At 42.7% G+C, this 18,143-nt stretch overlaps 1 protein-coding gene across 2 annotated transcripts in view; it reads left to right on the forward strand.

The window, feature by feature from the left end:
• Positions 1-7,555: 7,555 nt before the first annotated feature.
• Positions 7,556-18,143, forward strand: part of tll1 (tolloid-like 1) — a 42,314-nt gene continuing 31,726 nt past the window's right edge. The window contains exons 1-2 of one of the 2 annotated variants that reach the window (XM_084005949.1): positions 7,556-7,748; positions 9,239-9,715. In XM_084005949.1, the coding sequence (XP_083862075.1) occupies positions 9,535-9,715 (181 nt within the window). In that variant the 5' untranslated portion in view covers positions 7,556-7,748; positions 9,239-9,534. The remainder of the gene's footprint in view (positions 7,749-9,238; positions 9,716-18,143) is intronic. The other variant, XM_084005950.1, reaches the window with a different exon arrangement.

An 18,143-nucleotide genomic window follows, 5' to 3' on the forward strand; every position in this document is an offset into this window, starting at 1 on the left:
TCATGTTTCGTCCACCGGACGAATGTGAGTCCAACATTAATCTCTCCTTTTTCGCATTTTGGTCCTCGCCAACACCGTAGAAAAGCAACGTTAGCTTGTCAGATGCTAACGTCGCTTGTGTGTAGTGTTGTTACGACGGAAAGGTAAGACTTCATTCATTCATTCCTTTGATTTAGTTCATTAATTCTAATTGTTAGTGTTAACTGTGTTAACTGGTGATATACGTATAAACCATATTCAAGCGTCTGTACTTGAATTGCAGCTCAGCCTCCTGCGACTTTGTAATAAGTTCATTTATTATGGCCCATTAACACGTTTTATCTGCTGAAAAGGTGCCACTTAAACTTTTTTTTATTATTTTAAATGGTGTGCAGAAGTGTGTACCCCCCTGTGGCAAATATATATATATATATATATATATATATATATATATATTGCTTTCAGAGTACAAGATGTCTCTAGTTCTCTGAAAATATTGCTACAATAAATGAAAAATATAAGTTAATATATGAAACTGAATCTGATGAATTGTGGATATTTGGTAGTTTCAGGTCCTTTAAGAGCTGTTGGAAGGCTACAGTTTAGTTTAGGCGTTAAAACTGATGAATAAACTAGATGAAGTTTGGTCGAGGGTTACTGTGAGCCCTGTTCTGATGGATAGTTGGACAATGGTCACGTCTGAGTGATTTTAAGTCAATACAAATGTGACTTTAGCTGTGAATCCAGGCATTATCTGTGTGTATAATGGTGTCCTTCAGCCTTAAGTAGGAAGGCATTGTAACTCAAGTGTATACACACACACACACACACACACACACACACTCAGAGCAAGGGTGGCACTTTTAGTCCAACTATGTCGTTGAATCAGCTGTTTTAGCATGAGGTGCTAACTCTGCAGATCAATGGCTCCCTCGGTCTATTAGTCATACCGGCCCTATTAGCATCAGCTATTAGCATCTCCTCATCAATACCATTGATCGAGCTGCTCTTGCTTCAACGAAAGAGTGGGACACAGAGGAGACCTGGAGAGAGAGAGAGAGAAAGATGAGGATATTAATCTGATCGGAGAGTTGACACTAAAATGTGATGTCTGAGTTATTTTCCTCTATTTCTGACATTTTATAAACAAAAATGCAGTTTATTTTTTGTTGCCATTTAGCTTTAATGAAACATTGTCATTGGACTTCTCAGTATGAACCGTATTTGGATTAAATACACCAGAAACAAAGACATCTGTAATTTGTTTTTTGATCAGTTTTTGCTGCATAATTTGTCATATTACACTCTGGTGTCACAGGTGTCCGGTATATGACAGCAGTCCATCTTTTTCTTTGTCATTACTCCTTTAATCCTGCAGATGACAGTAGTGTGCTGATGACCTCACAGTCATTGACAAGTTTAGTCTCTACGGGCCCCTCTGTGAGGATCCACCGCCTGGTCACGGGTCATTATTTTTATGTGGATCTGAGCTCATGCATCATAGGATGTGGCTGTCTTTAGCTGTGGTGGTTGTGGACTCAGTGGATGTTCTTCATTAAAGCGGGGTTTCCCCAACTCTCAGAGAAAGAAGCTGCAGGCCCATCGACCTGATTTGTACATACATATAATCGTTTTCATCTGATATGTGAGAAAAGGTGTATAAGAACCTTTGAGAACACAGAACAGAACATCTCTTTGTCTATGCTGCGTGCATGTGTTCACGTTATTTTTCCTTCCTGTTGAGAGTTTAGTAAGGTCGAGGATGAGTAGAGCAAACTGCCAGCAATCAATTCAGACAGATGTCATAATAAAAAAGACTGCATCATCAAAGCGAAGCGTAAAAAATGGTGTCATTTATTCTCAACACTCAAATTGTACCCATCCATCCATCCATCCATTGTCTACCGCTTATCCTGTATTCAGGGTCGCGGGGGGGCTGGAGCCGATCCCAGCTGTCATTGGGCGAAGGCAGGGTTCACCCTGGACAGGACGCCAGTCTATCACAGTCAAATTGTACCCGTGTTCATATTTTTAAAAATACTTATTATTTTTTTAAAAGATCGAAGCTTTTGATTTCAACCTGCGAAATAGCAAGAAATGGCCCAGTGTACCTTACCGGTGGCCTACAGCAGCATTTTTCAAGACACTATGGCGACTGCCGGAGTCAGAGATAACAGAGAAACGGCAGAACTGGAAAAATCCTCCTGCTTTAAGGAATAAGCAACACTTGGTGTGTAAACAATGAAGGCATGATTGACAGAAAAACACTACAGGACCACGATCTGGTGGCTTCTTGCAGGTGAGGAAACTCAAACTGCAGGTGTAAAGTGCCCTTCTGCCATCTAGTGGCTGTTCTTCATTTGTTTTGTCAGTCTAATAGGCGTCAGTGCCTAAAACAAAGTTTGTTTAATTGTGACGGTAAAATCCAAAGTCAAATTGAATTGTGAAATGTTGTGTATGTGACCACACTGTAAGTGTTGAAACTGTTGCTAATTATACCGTCTTTTGCTATAGTTGGTGCAGGCTGACGGCCGTCGAACAGGCCCCCCCCCCATCCTTTGAATATTCTACATAACATGACTGAGTGAGTTTTTGAATACCTTTACAAGAGATGCTTCATATTTAAATACAACTTTTCAGTTGTATTACATGTTTTCACGAGCTGAGGAAAGACATTTTTCCAGTGTACCAAAGTTGCGTTCTACACACACACACACACACACACACACACACACACACACACACACACACAGAGACTCACACACACACACAGTCTGAGGTCTTTGCTGCTTATTTCTACAGTCTTTCTGAAAGGAAGCATATCTGCAGGGAGCAGAGGCCAGGGCGCACACACACACACACACACACACACACACACACACACACACACACACACAAGTTCCTGAAGAAGTGTCGTGTCAGCAAGGGACTACTGTTTACATTCACACACACATACAGCATCTTGGGCTTTCAGAGCAGCAAGACGGTATGAACAGGAGGATTTGGTCTGTTATTGCTCGCTCAGTACAACTTCTTTCTCGCTGTTTAATTCACCAAAATCTAACTCGTTGTGTGTGCAAGTGCTGTTCAAATGTGCACTTTTATATAAGATATTAATGAAAATATCACCAAAGGTGTAACGTGAATTACAGGGAAATCATTTTTTATTGAAGTCAGAATTTCACATTTGATGTAATATCGCAGACAAAGAAGGTGGTTTGGATTCTGATATTTCAAATAGTGTTCTTGTAATACACTATAAAGAATCAGATATATACATGTGATGTTGTCCAAAGAAAATGATGTGTTTTGGGAAAACTTAATTACCCTAGCGTAGCATAAAGACTGAGGGGAAACAGCAAGACATGCTGGCTCAGTCCGTTGTTAAAAAAACCCACCAACAACTCTAAAGCCTTGGTTATACTTTCCTCAAGGACGATTGCACGGACATGAGCAGATGTGGAATTGTGATGTTTGGATCTTTTAACCTGTGCTCACTGAACATATCTGGCAACCCGTGGTATAGCTGGCGATACTGCACAAGCGGATTGATAAACATTGTCAAGAAATAGTTCTGAATAGTTCCTGAATGACACCCAAACATCACAGTGTTATCAATCATCTCATGCATTTCTTGGAAAGACAGCATAAAGGGTATTTCCCAAAATGTTTAAATATTCCAGTGCTTTGATTTACTCTGAAGGAATGTGAATTTTAAGGGGAATATGTGGAATGTATGGATGTGAAAAGTTAGATTTCTGCCCTACATTATTTAATAATCCAGAGTTTATCAAGAGGATATTCTAGTAACTGAAACTGAGAAAATGTTTATTCCGTCAGCGTTTATCTCCATTTCCAGTATTCATTTCTTTGTTTTCCATCTTTTCCTCCTCCCAGCTGCAGACATTGTTTTTAACGCCAACATGCATCCTGCATGCATTCTTCTTCTCCCCTGTCGGTTTATTCTGGTGGCATGAAGACCAAAGCTGGTCCCTTTTTCCAAACGCACGACCAGGATCGTGAATGCGAGGCACAAGCTGGCACGTGCACGCCCACACAGTCACGCCCACATGCACGAAACACACAAGAGGCAGCGGAGGAGAGATAAAGTTGGAGAATCTGAGCCCTGAGGGATGCAGAAAAGAGGAAATAAGAATGGGAGAGAGAGAATGGCACGCACAGCTTGGCATTTAGACAGGATTTCCTCCATACCTCGTCTTCCCTCTGCTCTCTCTGTTTATATAAGGAATGTCTACTTGACATATGAGTCTGAGAGTGTGTGTGTGTGAGTGTGTGTGTCATCATTTGTATTAACAGTTTCACACAGTGTGAATCAATAACTCTTAACTTAAACTTCCCCTTAAGTGGCTTCAAAGTGAATACCATCTTGTGTTTGTTTTTTTGTCTAGTTGGCACTAATCGAATTTAAGAAATGAAGTGCTAAAGAAATTAAACTGATCTGCCATTTTCTTTTTGGAGCTAACAATATTGAAGCGTTTTGTACTGGTGCATTCTGCTGTAGTGTCAGCAGACTGTCTTCCTCTGCGTTTTAGCCAAAAGGTGATGGATGTCTCTGGCCACCTCTTTGCTCCTTCAGGGGAATTTAATAAAACACTTGACACAATCAGAGTCAGCAGGTCTGAGAGAAAAGATAATATTTTCTTCTGTCTCCAACTTTTTATCAGCTGTTTAATGTTTTAGACGGCATACCTTGTAGAAAGGAAAGGGAAGAAAAGTTGCTGGTTTGGTTACTTTATTGTCATCATCACATGGCATTAAATATGACAAACATCAAGAACGGATATGTGGCTTAATTTGTTTTTATTATTTTGGGATTAAACAGTCAGATCTGTTTCCCTTTCAGGTTAAATCTAACAGGCTGTTTCAGGCAAACATTTGACTATTTATGAATCCAGATGACACGGAGCGACATAAGCATTTGGATTTTTCTCTTTCTTTCCAACTGACGAACGTATACGTCTGACATTCACTCTCCTACTGGCTCTGGTTTTGGTTTCCATTAAAGCTGTAGTCTACCATTTGAAAGATTTGTCAAAATTCATCCAATAGTAGTCATGCGGTCCACGGTGTCAGCGATCGCCGAGCAGTTTGGGATCGGGGACAAACATGCAGTCGGGGTGAGAGAGAAATCCGACTGTTACCGGCTGCATTTACACCGATAATGTGTCATCATTCGTGGCCGTAATAAACACTATTACTGCTTTGTACATGTTGTGGAAGTCCCGGACACACAGGGAAACTAAACCGGCGTCCACAGAGGGGAGGGGTGTGTGTGTGTGACCTTTGAAAGTTTTTTTTTCAAACCTTTCAAATCGTAGACTACAGCTTTAACTGTTGGGACAAATTTCTGGCTCATAGCTTGTAAATGTTCCGCTCGGTTGGTAACGTTGCCGTTTGTGCTGGAGATGAGGCAGCTTTTCAGAGAATGAGCAACTGTCTGCTACTGGAAGCAAGATGGATGAGAGTGTTGAGAAAGAAGCTCAAAACTAAAGTTGCAGGCCAGAAAAATAAAACCCACAATGGGTGTTTCCCACAGTGGGGTGGATCCCATGGAAGGATCGTATAGTGAAGGATCCTTCAGTGGTTGAATTTCAAGGATACTACGTCATCGAGGGACTGACAGCCAAAGGACTGCTCCAATGTCAAGGATGCTTCAGATTCTACCAATGACTTGAAACTTTTCATCCCTGTGCATTCCAGAAACACCCAAAATCCAATGCACGGGATGCATTTCCTGTCCCGCAGTTTGGGAACGTTAAAATATGCGAGTAAACTTTTAGTTATATCCCCTCAGCAGTCTGCCCAAATCTGTTTCTGAATAAATCTGAGGCAAGAAATCACCAATCCATTTGCTGAATCGTACAAGAACTAATTTAAAAGTTTGTTCCCGACTTTCGTCACTGGGCGAGTGTTGGGACTATTGCCTGCCCCCCCTTATCCTCTTGAGAGATATATTGACGAAGCTGCAATTGTTTAGAACATAAGCGTTTGCACGGACAGCAGAGAAGAGGATTATGCTGCGGGTGTGGTTCGAGAAGTTTCAATAGATTTTTTTTTTATTGTCTCAGTTGTGAAAATCCATCACCACTGGAATCGTAATGACTGAAGTTAAGTTAACCGCATTAACTTAATCTCAATTTAAAAAATATATAAATTATTTATCACTATATTTTGATTGCTGTGTTTGATATTCAAAAGGCAGTATATAGCTTTTTTTTTTTAAAGTTAAATGAGTACAGTGCCTCTACCTTCTGGAGTTGAGCTGCTGCATATAATTGAATGCAAAGGCTGTTTGAGGAAAACAAAGCTAATAATAGTGCACAAATACCTGCAGACCACAGCACTTGAGGGAGTCTCGAGGGGCTGCTGGGTACCCGATGTGTGTGTGTGTTTGTTTGTGAGGTGTGTGTGTGTACGTGCGTATCAGGGAGGGGCGGTGGTGGTCAGTGTGCTGGGTCAGAATGCTGGCGAGGTACTTTTCACAGAGTTTCAGAGACGCACTGATCAATACATTCTTTAAATAGGGACACAAATACCTGCACACAGCATTAATCTCAATAGCTGGATCCTATTTAAGAAGGAAGCATTTTGCTGAATATAGATTTGTACAGTAAGTGGCTGGAGAGGCCCAAACGTCACTCACTGCCTTCCCCGGTGTTAATTAGCAACTGTTCAGGAGAGAATTCTACACCAGAAACACACACAAAGTTATATTATGCTTTTTTTCCTATTAGTTTTAGATCAATCTCCTCTGAGTTGCCACTATCATGTCTAAAGCTTACTTCTACGTGATCTTGCAGAAATACCTATAATAAACACAACCTCTTAACAGCACATTACCTGTTGTGTGATGTTTAAAATGTCACCACGGAAACAAATGAAAGATTAGGCAACAAATTGGATAGGTTTATGAAAAAAAACATCATACTTATATGGGCTTGTTTGACCAATCCACCTCCCCTCATCCATCTGTCACCTATCTTCTTCCACCCACTTAAAAGAAGTCTTCCTCCTTCTATATACTGCATCAATAACCATCACCAATATACAAATTCAGGTGGATGCATTTATTTTACAAATCCCCTCAACTCATTGTGTGTTAAACCACGTAATGCTCCGTGGTTGTGTCCAATATTTTACAACAAAATACCCGGCATCCTTATTTAAAACTGAATTTCATATTAAACTAGACTGCCAGATATTTGTCTGAGGAATCAATTTCAACATGTTATTGTTTTATTGTTATGAGAACTGCTGATACTTTCTCCTTTTTATCTGTTGTTGAAGATAATCTGCTTCTTCCTCTTATAATATGAAGGTTCAGGTTGGATCTTTGGGGGGAAAAATCAGGAGTGTTTTGACCTACACTTACTAAACTGTGTGTGTGCGTGTGTGTGTGTGTGTGTGTGTGTGTGTGTGTGTGTGTGTGCGTGCGCGCAGCCTCCAGGGGATTTGCGTCCATGCCTCGGGGCGTGTGTAGTGGACAGCTTGCGGCTGGATTGATAGAGTGACGTCAGCGCGCCGCTACCTCTACCCGAGGGCAGGATTAGTCGGGAGCAGCAGAGACAGCGCTCCGGTAATCTCCCGGCAATAAATGGGGGGAGACGGGCACGTTCGGAACTGCCGGTACCGAGTGATACCAGAGGCCCCCTGAGACTCCTGAGATTTGACTCCCGCAGTTGAGGCGTGATGGGCCGCTTCGTGACGCCGCAGCAAACCGACGCGCCCCGGGCAGGTAAACGCAGCAGGTAAGCTGGGGGAGACGCAGGGTGAACTCGTCTCAGGAGGATTTACCTTTGGCAAGGTGTTCACAAGGCTGCACTGATTGTCAACAACTGCTGCTGTTTTATTTTTACTGCTTGTGTCTGCCGTGTGCGTGCGTGCGTGCGTGCGTGCGTGCGTCTGTGTGTGTGTGTACGTGGGGATTGCGTTAAGGGATATTATGGGAGAATGTTGACAACTTTACAGTGCGCACAATATGTTAGTGAACAAAACGCCAAGTTGCTCTCTTAACGCGTGTTTGGTTGCACACACACACACACACACACACACACACACACACACACACACACACACACACACACGCACGGGAGTAGAGGTTCTTTCAGTGAGCTACTTGTGGGTACCAGTGATGCGGTGGAGGATGGTGAACCCACTTAGGGTCGTCTGTTGTTGACCGACCTACAGACTGACGTGGCCTTGCTAAATGTGTGTACCTTTGCTTAAAGAAAAATAAATAATCAGAATTAAAAGTCAAAATCGTCAATGTGCTGGCGATGAAAAAACGTTTTGTTGTTTATGTCACGTTTCCAAGTCAGTGTTCACGCTGCAACGTCCTTTTTTTACGCGCATGCCTTAATTAGGCGTAATTCTGTTCTAATAACAATTAATCTAGCCTTTGATCTTTTTTTTCTTTTCTCTCTCTCGAGGACAGAATATGGGGAGGTGAGAGGACGGATAATGACAGACCTGTATACTACCTCTGGGCATTTATGGTTTGGTTGTCACCTACTTGGCACATGCCTCTAAATAACCAGAGGGGTCTCAAGGGCTGATGGACACTAAAAACCCACGGGCCAATTTGTAGCCGCCGTGTTACTTTTACCGCTACCGGTTTTTACTGTAAGTTCTCTGTCGCCCACTTTACGGATCCGTGCGAGTAAAGGTCCAATGACCTCGAAAGATTAGTGCGCGTTTTCTTCCGCTGTCACCGCGCTGAGATGAGGAAGGGAGCCCCTGACGGGTATTTATTACAGTGGGTTATCCGAATGTATGCGCCCTTTCTGCTAAGTGTGTAGGGAGAGAGGAGGAGAGGGAGGGAGAGGGGGGAGAAAGAGGGGAGAGAGGGAGTCTTTGCACATGAAAAAGGCAGCAAATGCTCAGTGAATAGAGACAAAGGGAGACAAAGAAAGTTTTGGTTCTGCACCACTTGGGTCAAACAGTGCAGGTATCTGACGGAGTGTGTGTGTGTGTGTGTGTGTGTGTGTGTGTGTGTGTGTGTGTGTGTGTGTGTGTGTGTGTGTGTGTGTAGGCGGTGCGCTGACTCTGGCAGAGAGAGAGAGAGAGAGAGAGAGAGAGAGAGAGAGAGAGCGCGCGCTGATTGGAAATGAAATGTGCGGATGTTTCTTGTGAGCAGTAGACACACAGCCGTGCGTCTTTGCGCTCACAGATCATCCAGTCCGGGTCCACTCACTGCGTATTTCTCTCCTTTTTTTCTTCTTCTTCTTTCTCCCCCCAGTCTCACCTGCGAAGCCACAGCGGGAGCTCCTCAGCGGACACTTGGCTGACTGACAGACACCGGGACGGACAGACCGACACCTCAGTGTACTTTTACCATGGAGGAGAGCCGGGCAGAGTAACTTCCAGCCAGCCTACAGTATCCACAACCGAGACTGTAGGAGAGGAGAGCGGTCTTAAACAATGATCCGTTAAATTCCTGCCGCCGATGTTTTCTTTGGAGAGTGCATTCACCATCTCCTAACGGCAGAGGAGACGAGCAGAGCGGCCTTTTATTCCCTTTATTTCAGTCTTCAGATGGACCGAGTGCCCTCGGCACTGGCCGCTAAAATGCGCTGGATCACGCTGCTGCTCGCCGGCTTGACTTTCTGGGGCAAAGTGACTATTTGTAACTGTTTCGACTACGAGGAGCCAGACTATGATTATTATGAAGAGGAGAGAGCGGAGACCATCGACTACAAAGACCCGTGCAAAGCCGGTGAGTCCTGCATTTACTCAGTTGTTACTTTGTAATAATAAAATAACATTGCAAATAAGTATTTTTACGCGTGTGGTCCCGAGTGATCCCGAACCCCTCGTGCGCGCTGGCTCTTAGGTAGCACGTGTATGAGAGATGACAGCAGGTGTGTGCGCGCGCGCGTGCACACCGGTCCAGATGACCCCCTTTTCTATCACGATTCATAACCGACGGTTATGATCCCTCGGTGGTGCACGTGCAGATCGGTGACATCCGGCTAAGCACGCGCGCACATCCAATGCATGCATCACCTGTAGGCAGAGGTTTGGTGACGATTGTGGATGAAATGTTGGTGCTGCATGTATGGACATGCGCGTGCAAGTGGGTGTCTGTATGTGTTCGCGCATGCACCCAGATGTGAAATCAACCATCAAGGAAGATGAGAAACAGCTGGACACAAATGTACCAAAACATGCTCTCTCTCTCTCTCTCTCTCTCTCTCTCTCTCTCTCTCTCTCTCTCTCTCTCTCTCTCACTCACTCACTCTCACACACATAAACACACACACACACACACACACACACACACACACACACACACTCACACACACACTGTGAAACCATTGGTTGGAAATTATTTAATGACAGTCCGGGAGCTTCTGTGGACCAACAGTGAATATCAAGATATACAGAAGGCATGTGCATGTAATCAAAGAACAAACATTTACAAGTTTACAAGAAGTTTTTCCTCTCTATATTATAGGTCTTTTATAGTTGTGTGTCATGTCTGGTGTTCTTTGTGTGCTCCACCCAAATTAACTCATGTTTTTGACACAAAGCTGGAGATTTTGTGCAGTCCCTATTTAAATTGAGCTTCCAGACCATTCTTCTTTCTTTTACTACATATTTAACAACCCGTATGGGCTGTATTTGTTGGTGCGACACCATCTACTTCATGATTTGAAAATTTGTATTGAATGTGAGTTTCAGTAAAGATACCTGTATACTTCTTTCCAACATCATAGATCAGTATCTTCATTTTATACGTACATCCTTTTGCATGTAACTAAGTATTCTACATGACTTTGCTTAAAACATATATTAAGACCATAATTAAGTGCTTTTGATTTATGATCAGACGCTCAATTGCCAGCCCCCAAATTTGCGTTTATCTCGCACTTATCGAGCTCTCCGTTTACGATCGCCACACTTTGTCCAGACCATGTAGCAAAGCTCAGTGTTATTGTTGCATGCCAACCCTCCGGCAGTACAAGCATCATTCCTGTGGAGCAGGTGGAGGAATCTGAACCTCTCCTTTCTTGTCGATTCTTGTTTTGGTTACGCCCATCTGACTGTGTTTGTATGCACAGATGTGTTTGTGCACACCAATTCCATTCATATGTGTTTTAATGGCACTTTTGAGGCCTTAATGTTGTCTGTGATGACACGTCGGACTGATAAGAACTCCACCCAGAACACTGAGTGTCCACATGCTGACCAACACACATTCCTCACATACCAAATACACAAACCTGACAACCCTGGACGCCAGCCTGTGTGTGTGTGTGTGTGTGTGTGTGTGTGTGTGTGTGTGTGTGTGTGTGTGTGTGTGTGTGTGTGTGTGTGTGTGTGTGTGTGTGTGTGTGTGTGTGTGTGCACGCATGTTTTTTCATGTTACACTGATCTCTATGTGGGTGAATTTATGTTGATACTGCAATCCCATGACTTTGTGGTTTTTAGTTATGCTGCGACCTGACTATGTTTGTGTGTGTTTGGATTAAAGCCCGGCAGGTTACAGAGAGACAGTCAGTCTATATATGTTTGAGTAACTGAGCGACTCTTAAAGGTTAAAATAACTCGGTGAGAAAAACACAGGCAATGCTTTTATTTGCTGGAAGTACATAAAGAATGTATTCATACATACACGCTTAGATTTCTCACAGCAACTGCATGCACGAGTATCCCCTTTTCCCTATAAACCTTAATTGGTACCAAGTTCTGCTTCTTCCAATAAAATCATGTGTGCATTTGAAGGCATTGTTTTTCCTCCATTAGGTAGATGACAGTAGAGTGCAACATATAATACAGATAAAGTGGGTTTAGGAGGTCCCTGTCTCAGAACATTGTATTTACAAACGTCAGCCTCGCTTTCTTCTGCTGGAGTGCTGTCCTTGTTCACAGGGGACAGTGTGGACATTTTCTTTAGTCACCTAACAGCATGCACATGTGCAGTATGTAAGATTTCAAAACTTCAAATCAGGCATTTTTTGTTTTTGGTCCTGTCTCCGTACATCAATCCTTCGCCTCAGAATAGCCTGAAATGTTTTGATTAAATTGAAACATTTTCAAATCAATATGTCTTCATTGCAATAAACACCATCTAGATCAAATCCACATCTGTTTGCATCCATACATTTACTTAAATTTTGTTTTGCAACTTTTAGATTTTGCCCGACATTCCCGTCATCTTCATTCAACCTATTCACGTTCATCCTTATACTGTGTCGAGCTTTAAATGAGGTCATTTTATTGCATATATAATCTGTAGTGCTGAAATTCTAAGTGGGTTACTTGATTAGTCGGTTGAAATAATAATCCACCCGTAAGGTCCATTTAATAGCTCTTAGAGCTTTCGTCTGAATAACAGGATCCTAATCCACAGATTGAGTTTTGTTAATTTCCATGGAAGGTGGATATTCAAACACCTCTATTCATTATTAAAAAAAACAAATCAAGTCCTTCTCTTACACCATTTTTACACTTCCATTTACAAAACCACAATACCACTGCTCCTCCTGCAGCAGAGACAATTTAACCTCATATAGGGTGGCCATATTTCTAACCCCCAAACCGGGGACCCTCAAGCGTACTGCACGTTCATGCACCCATCATAGGCGTACGTGAGCACCAGTCGGAGTCTACAGTGAGTTGCTTGCACCTGCACATCCATCCATGAATTGAAAAAGGAACGGGTCAGTTAGTCGGTGTGTAAAGAGTCGGTGGCTGTGCGTTACTGCGTGTGTGCAGCTCGTAAGAAGTGGAAGTGCGGCTCATTCCAGGCCTGACCCTGTGGCATTGGTCTGAGTGGTTGGTATTCCGCCTCCTGTTTTCGCTGGGAAAACACAAGGGGAATATTTGGCTGTCTGCTTATCTCCTCCGAGTCTCGCGCTGGTAGACAGGAGAACACACACTTCCAGGCCTTTGTGAAGTGATTTCCCTACACTCACACACACACACCCACATGCACACAGACGCACACACTCGCGACACACACTCACACACACACACACACACACACACACATGCAGAGCTCCTTCCATTCACCCGTGCTTATCTCTTCCTGGTTGTCTGCATCCTGCTACTCAGCTGGAGATGACACACACGCGTGCACGTCCACACACACTTGCGTGGACGTGCACAAGCTCTTACGCTCACTCAAGAGTCATTCATGCTTCCTTCCAAATCACTGTTCTCATAAAATGCTCACACAAACGGAGCGCAAGCTAAACAAACCTCGATGTCCGAGTGAAGCTGTGGGTCATTTCTTCAGGAGTGACCCAAGAGACCAACTGCCTGTACTTCAGATACAATAGTGGTATATCACAGGAGTGTGTAGTACAATACATAATGTACATTTTCTCATGGGTGTACATGCTGAACTCAGATGTTACTGTTAGTACAGGAATTACAATAAGAGTTCAGCCTGTAACAAACTCTTCATCATGCAATTATGCAGCTTGACTGCTATTAAAACTTCCCCAAATCCTGCAGCGAGGAATTGTTCTTGTCCGTCTTGTCTGGATGGGAGGGTAGAGTTAGATAAAAGGGTTGACGGTGATTAAAGGTCAAGTTTATGAGCACTTAAGTAACATTTTCTAATAATAATAATAATAGTAGTTACGTCATAGTTTCCATGTGGAGCTTGAACCAGGACCGTCTACTTGAAGTGGTTTACGTGCAGCTCGTTCTGTTGTCCAAGGCCGGCGGCTGAGTCTTAATGGAGTGGGATGGGGTACATGTACAGTGCTCATGTTATATCACAGGTGTAGAGGAGAAAAGCATATGTTGGCAATTTAGTTGTTCCGGAGTAATGTAAGAGGTACTTCCAGGTGTTTGGAAGTTGCTGTCATGTTGGTTTATCATCGTTTGATAGACACACGTTTGTTTGTGTGTCAGAAAACTTTTTAAGGTACCATTTTTGGTTTGTGCAAACTGTGTAAAAGCGTCGTAATATGATGAACGCACATGGATTTCTTTCTTTATCTGAATTGCTGGTCGGGGGTTTATTCTCCACAAACAGCCAACGTAACGATGGTACGGACGTTAGCTGTAAGCTGTTGGCTAGCTGGCAACGTGTGCAGCAACTTTGTGCGTGGGATGTGTGAATGTTTACAGGTCTTCACAATACAAAACAGACTGATGTGATATAAACTGCACATATTCCAGTTTGTTTCCAAAAAAGAGACCTGATCCAAAAAGGACAGCAGGACAGTTAGTACTGATTCGAAAGGCAGTCGACCTGAACACACAAATAGAGAGAGACAGACATTTCAGTTGCACTCTACAGTTTAAAATCTTGAATTTAGTCTGAGCACAACTTAATAAGTCCAAAAAGGAAATCAAAAGTCACAATAAATGATTATACTTTATATAGGGTTTTTTTTGGCAGTTGTGGGTGAGATCTTGTGTAAGTTCATAAGAGTTAATGGCTCTCGGGCATATTGTTTGTGATTTCCAGACGATTATTAAAACCGAAAAGCAATTGAAGTACATTTTCTAAGTAAAGCTTCATTCGCTCGTCGACTCTTTTCCTGGAATCAGGCGACACTTGCGGGTGTTCACGCTGCTGTTTTGGTGTTTAACTAGCATTCTTAACGCTTTCATCTGCCAAATGCAAGTAAATTTAGTCTTTGGCGAGTAAATTATGGAGACCACCCACCAATCTGGCTGGTTAGAAAACAAATAATCTCCAAAACGCTGGAGAAAGCTGCCACCTGGCATACTGGGACCAATCCCGGTGAACCTCCACATCAGGTGGGCTGATCAAAAAATCCGTTGCACATGAGACCAAGAAGACATGCTTAGTTAAAAAGTAATAGCAGAGTGCAATTGTTAAAAGCAATTTATTATATTGTGCTGGCCAGTAAATCTTTTCATCTATCAGCCACCTAGCCAAAAAGTGAATTTTGGACCCCGATAACATCAGTATCCTATCAGTGCATCAGGTGTGTGTTAAACAGCTGAATGTGTGCGGGCCGATGGCCCTGTATGTGTGATTTTGAGTTTTTCAGTCAGAGAGTGAAGCCCACCATGTCGTGACAGTGAGCTGCAGCTACTGTTCACCCCTTCCCCCATTTCTCAGTAGGAAGGAAACTAGAGCAATGTGTGTGTTTGACACTGAGGCTGCTGTGTGTGTGTGTGTGTGTGTGAGCTAGAGGACGAGCGGTCTCACTCATATTATATTAAACAGGATTTTCCCGAGCAGAGTGCTCCTGCCACTGAGCTTCCGAAGTCTTCTTCTGGATTCCCAGCTCAGCATAAACCCTGCGGCCGCGCTGAGAGGCCGACTGTTTGTTTTGGAGCGTCATTGTTCCGGAGCTGCAGAAGCCATGAGTCAGCACCGCCGTCACTCCACCCACCTGCCATGCTTTGCTCAATTATTAAATGTCCGGCTGCTTTTATGTCACCTAGCTTTTCCTGATGGTATTTATAGCAGCAAAATCATTGACGTTATTGGGTAGCTGTCCCGAGTGTAGTGGGAATAACCCAGCTGTGTCACAGTTGCAGCCTCGTCGCATCACACGACGCATGGCTTCATACTCGGTCCGCTCTGTGGATGGTTCAGCTAGACACAAACCTTAGTTTGCTAAACAAATGTGCAAAGACAGTACTGCATATACAGTTACCTTGAATTGCTACGTCAAGGGCAACAGGACTTCTTCAGTTTATGCTGACTGGTGGGGATTCCCAGATATTTAACCCCTTTGGGAACACTTTGCGAGTTGTTACGGTCACATGTGGGTTGTTAGTCCACCTAGCTGTCATGTGAGAGTCTTTATGGTCACATGATTCAAAGGCAGAACACCTTGAAGAAGGCCAAGCGAGTCCAGTTGCCCTTGGCTTAGCACTTCTAGATAGCCTCTCACTCCCACTTGAGTGAAGCCATGCCTTCACGACGATGCAGAACTATCCATCATCCTCACCAAAAATAACTCTCCTTTACACATCTTTCATTTGATCTTCATACATGTAAGAGTGTGCAGCAGTGTGCACACACAGGACGCCCTGATGGTTAAACCGAGCCATGATCGTGTCCCGTCACAATGTCTGGCCAAACCCATGACCTGCTGGAGGGAATCTCAGTGTCGCAGTAATGTGATTAGGAGGTTAAACCAGCTCTCTCTCTCCCTCTCTTGCTCTCTGTGTGTGTGTCATATGATATTATGTTATCTTGCCTGTTATCTCCTTCAGTATATGTGTGGTAATATAAGTGCTCTTCACATCTGTGTGCTCTTTAGTAGTCACAGATGTTCCTTTTTATTGAATATTAAATTACAGTGCATTGTAACAGACTGTTTTTGCCAAGCGACTCAATAACATTTTGTTTTTAATAATATTTTTTTTCCACTTCATTTTGGTTTTGACTCAAGTAAGACTTTGGGATTGTATTTTGGTGGGTTCTCCACCGCGCTGCTTTTGGTCTTGTATACTTTCATACAATCGCACACACAGCTATTCTTGTTGATTCATGTTTAAACAAAATAAAATAAAAAATAGTTCTGTGTGGGAAGCAGCAGGACAGTGTTTCCCTGTTAATTGGATTTCTATGTGATCAGTCCGGGCTTTATTTCCGGGTCGTTTCAGAAGTCCAGTGGTTCGCCTCACTGCTCTGCCATTAGGGATGTGAATCTTTGGCTTCACAGCGATTCGATTACCGATACAGTAGTTGGCGATTTTTTTGGGAATGATTCGATTTGATTCTGTAAACCACGATTTGATTCAGTAACTTGTAACCAAAATTCTATATCCATGAAATAAACATGCAATAATGTATTCTTCCTAAAGGTGAAAAAATATACAGAAAACAGAATCAGTTATTTAACATATTCTATAAAAAAGTAGTTCTGTATAATATTTTATGCTGAAAACAAAAATGTAATGCTCTGTTATTTTTAACATTTTCAGTAGACTACATGCTGGCAGGGGAGAGAGTGTCTTAAACATATTACAACATTAATCATAATTAAGAATCACGATTCATCCAATTAAACGCATTTATATTGATTATTGGTGAAGCCAAAACGATTCATTCTATTTATTTATTATAGCAGATCGATTTAGTTGAATCAATAGGGCTGACAATCGATTCATCGGTTAATGGAATGAATCGTTACTCCTCTATCTACCATCTTTTTCTTTTTAGTTTTTTTTTTTAGCTGCAGCTTGAAGAGACTTTGCCTAAACTCATCAGTAGACAAACATACACACACATTGTCAACGTAGAGGTGAGTAATTGGGTCTTCGCAAGCGCCACAACAGTTTGTGTATATATTGTTGATAATATCATGAACTCTAGAGATGCATGTTAAACATATGTGAAGAACTTAGTCTTAACTTTTAAAAATGTGCATCTTATGTCAGAGGTCGAGATTATCCCACCATCTCTCTCTTTCCATCTCTCGTTCTCTTTTAACACACATGCTTGCAGGAGGGTGGGGGTATGAACTTTCTGAACTTGGCCTGAGGTTCTTCCCTTTCCATTTTTTCTCCTCTAAAGAGCACATTTCCTACCGATGACATTTCAGACTCCAGCATCTCTTCACATTGAAACACCTCACATGTGCCAGGTGGCACATTGTTATTCCATCTTTTAATGCTCAGAAAGAAAGCTATAAATCGTAATCTCAGTTTAAAGTACTACTTAAAGTAATGCTTTGCAGTTTTGCCCCTCCGTGGAGAATGTGGTTAGCTTAGCTACTAAGTAGTAATGGATTCCATCAGTGGCGAGGATCAAAACATCCAAAGAAACTTCCCAAACAACTCATGTAGCATAACCCAGTAAGCCCAGTAATGATGTTCACATTGGACCATTCCACACCCCATGATTTACGTCCAATGCCAACATTCAATGCAGATGCAGGAAAAATTGGGCCAAATATGTAGCGAGGCGGAAATTAAGGGTGTGGAGGGTCAGGACAGCGGCTCTGACATTCATGCAAGCAGCTGGAGTCTTTGCCTAACCGTAACCGTGTTTTGACCACAGTTTATGTTTATGTAACCATGACCTTTCCATAACCTATAACTTATTGTTCTGGGTTTTGTAGAATGTGAGCGCTTGAAGAGCCTCGGCATTGGATATAACAAAAAAAGTGTGTGAATGTTTTGTCGAATTGTCCAATAGGGACGTTTCTGTCCCAGTTGTATGTTGCTCAATATGTTTCAAGCAGTTT

Source organism: Eutrigla gurnardus (assembly GCF_963514095.1).
Source record: "Eutrigla gurnardus genome assembly, chromosome: 3".
Taxonomy (NCBI): domain Eukaryota; kingdom Metazoa; phylum Chordata; class Actinopteri; order Perciformes; family Triglidae; genus Eutrigla; species Eutrigla gurnardus.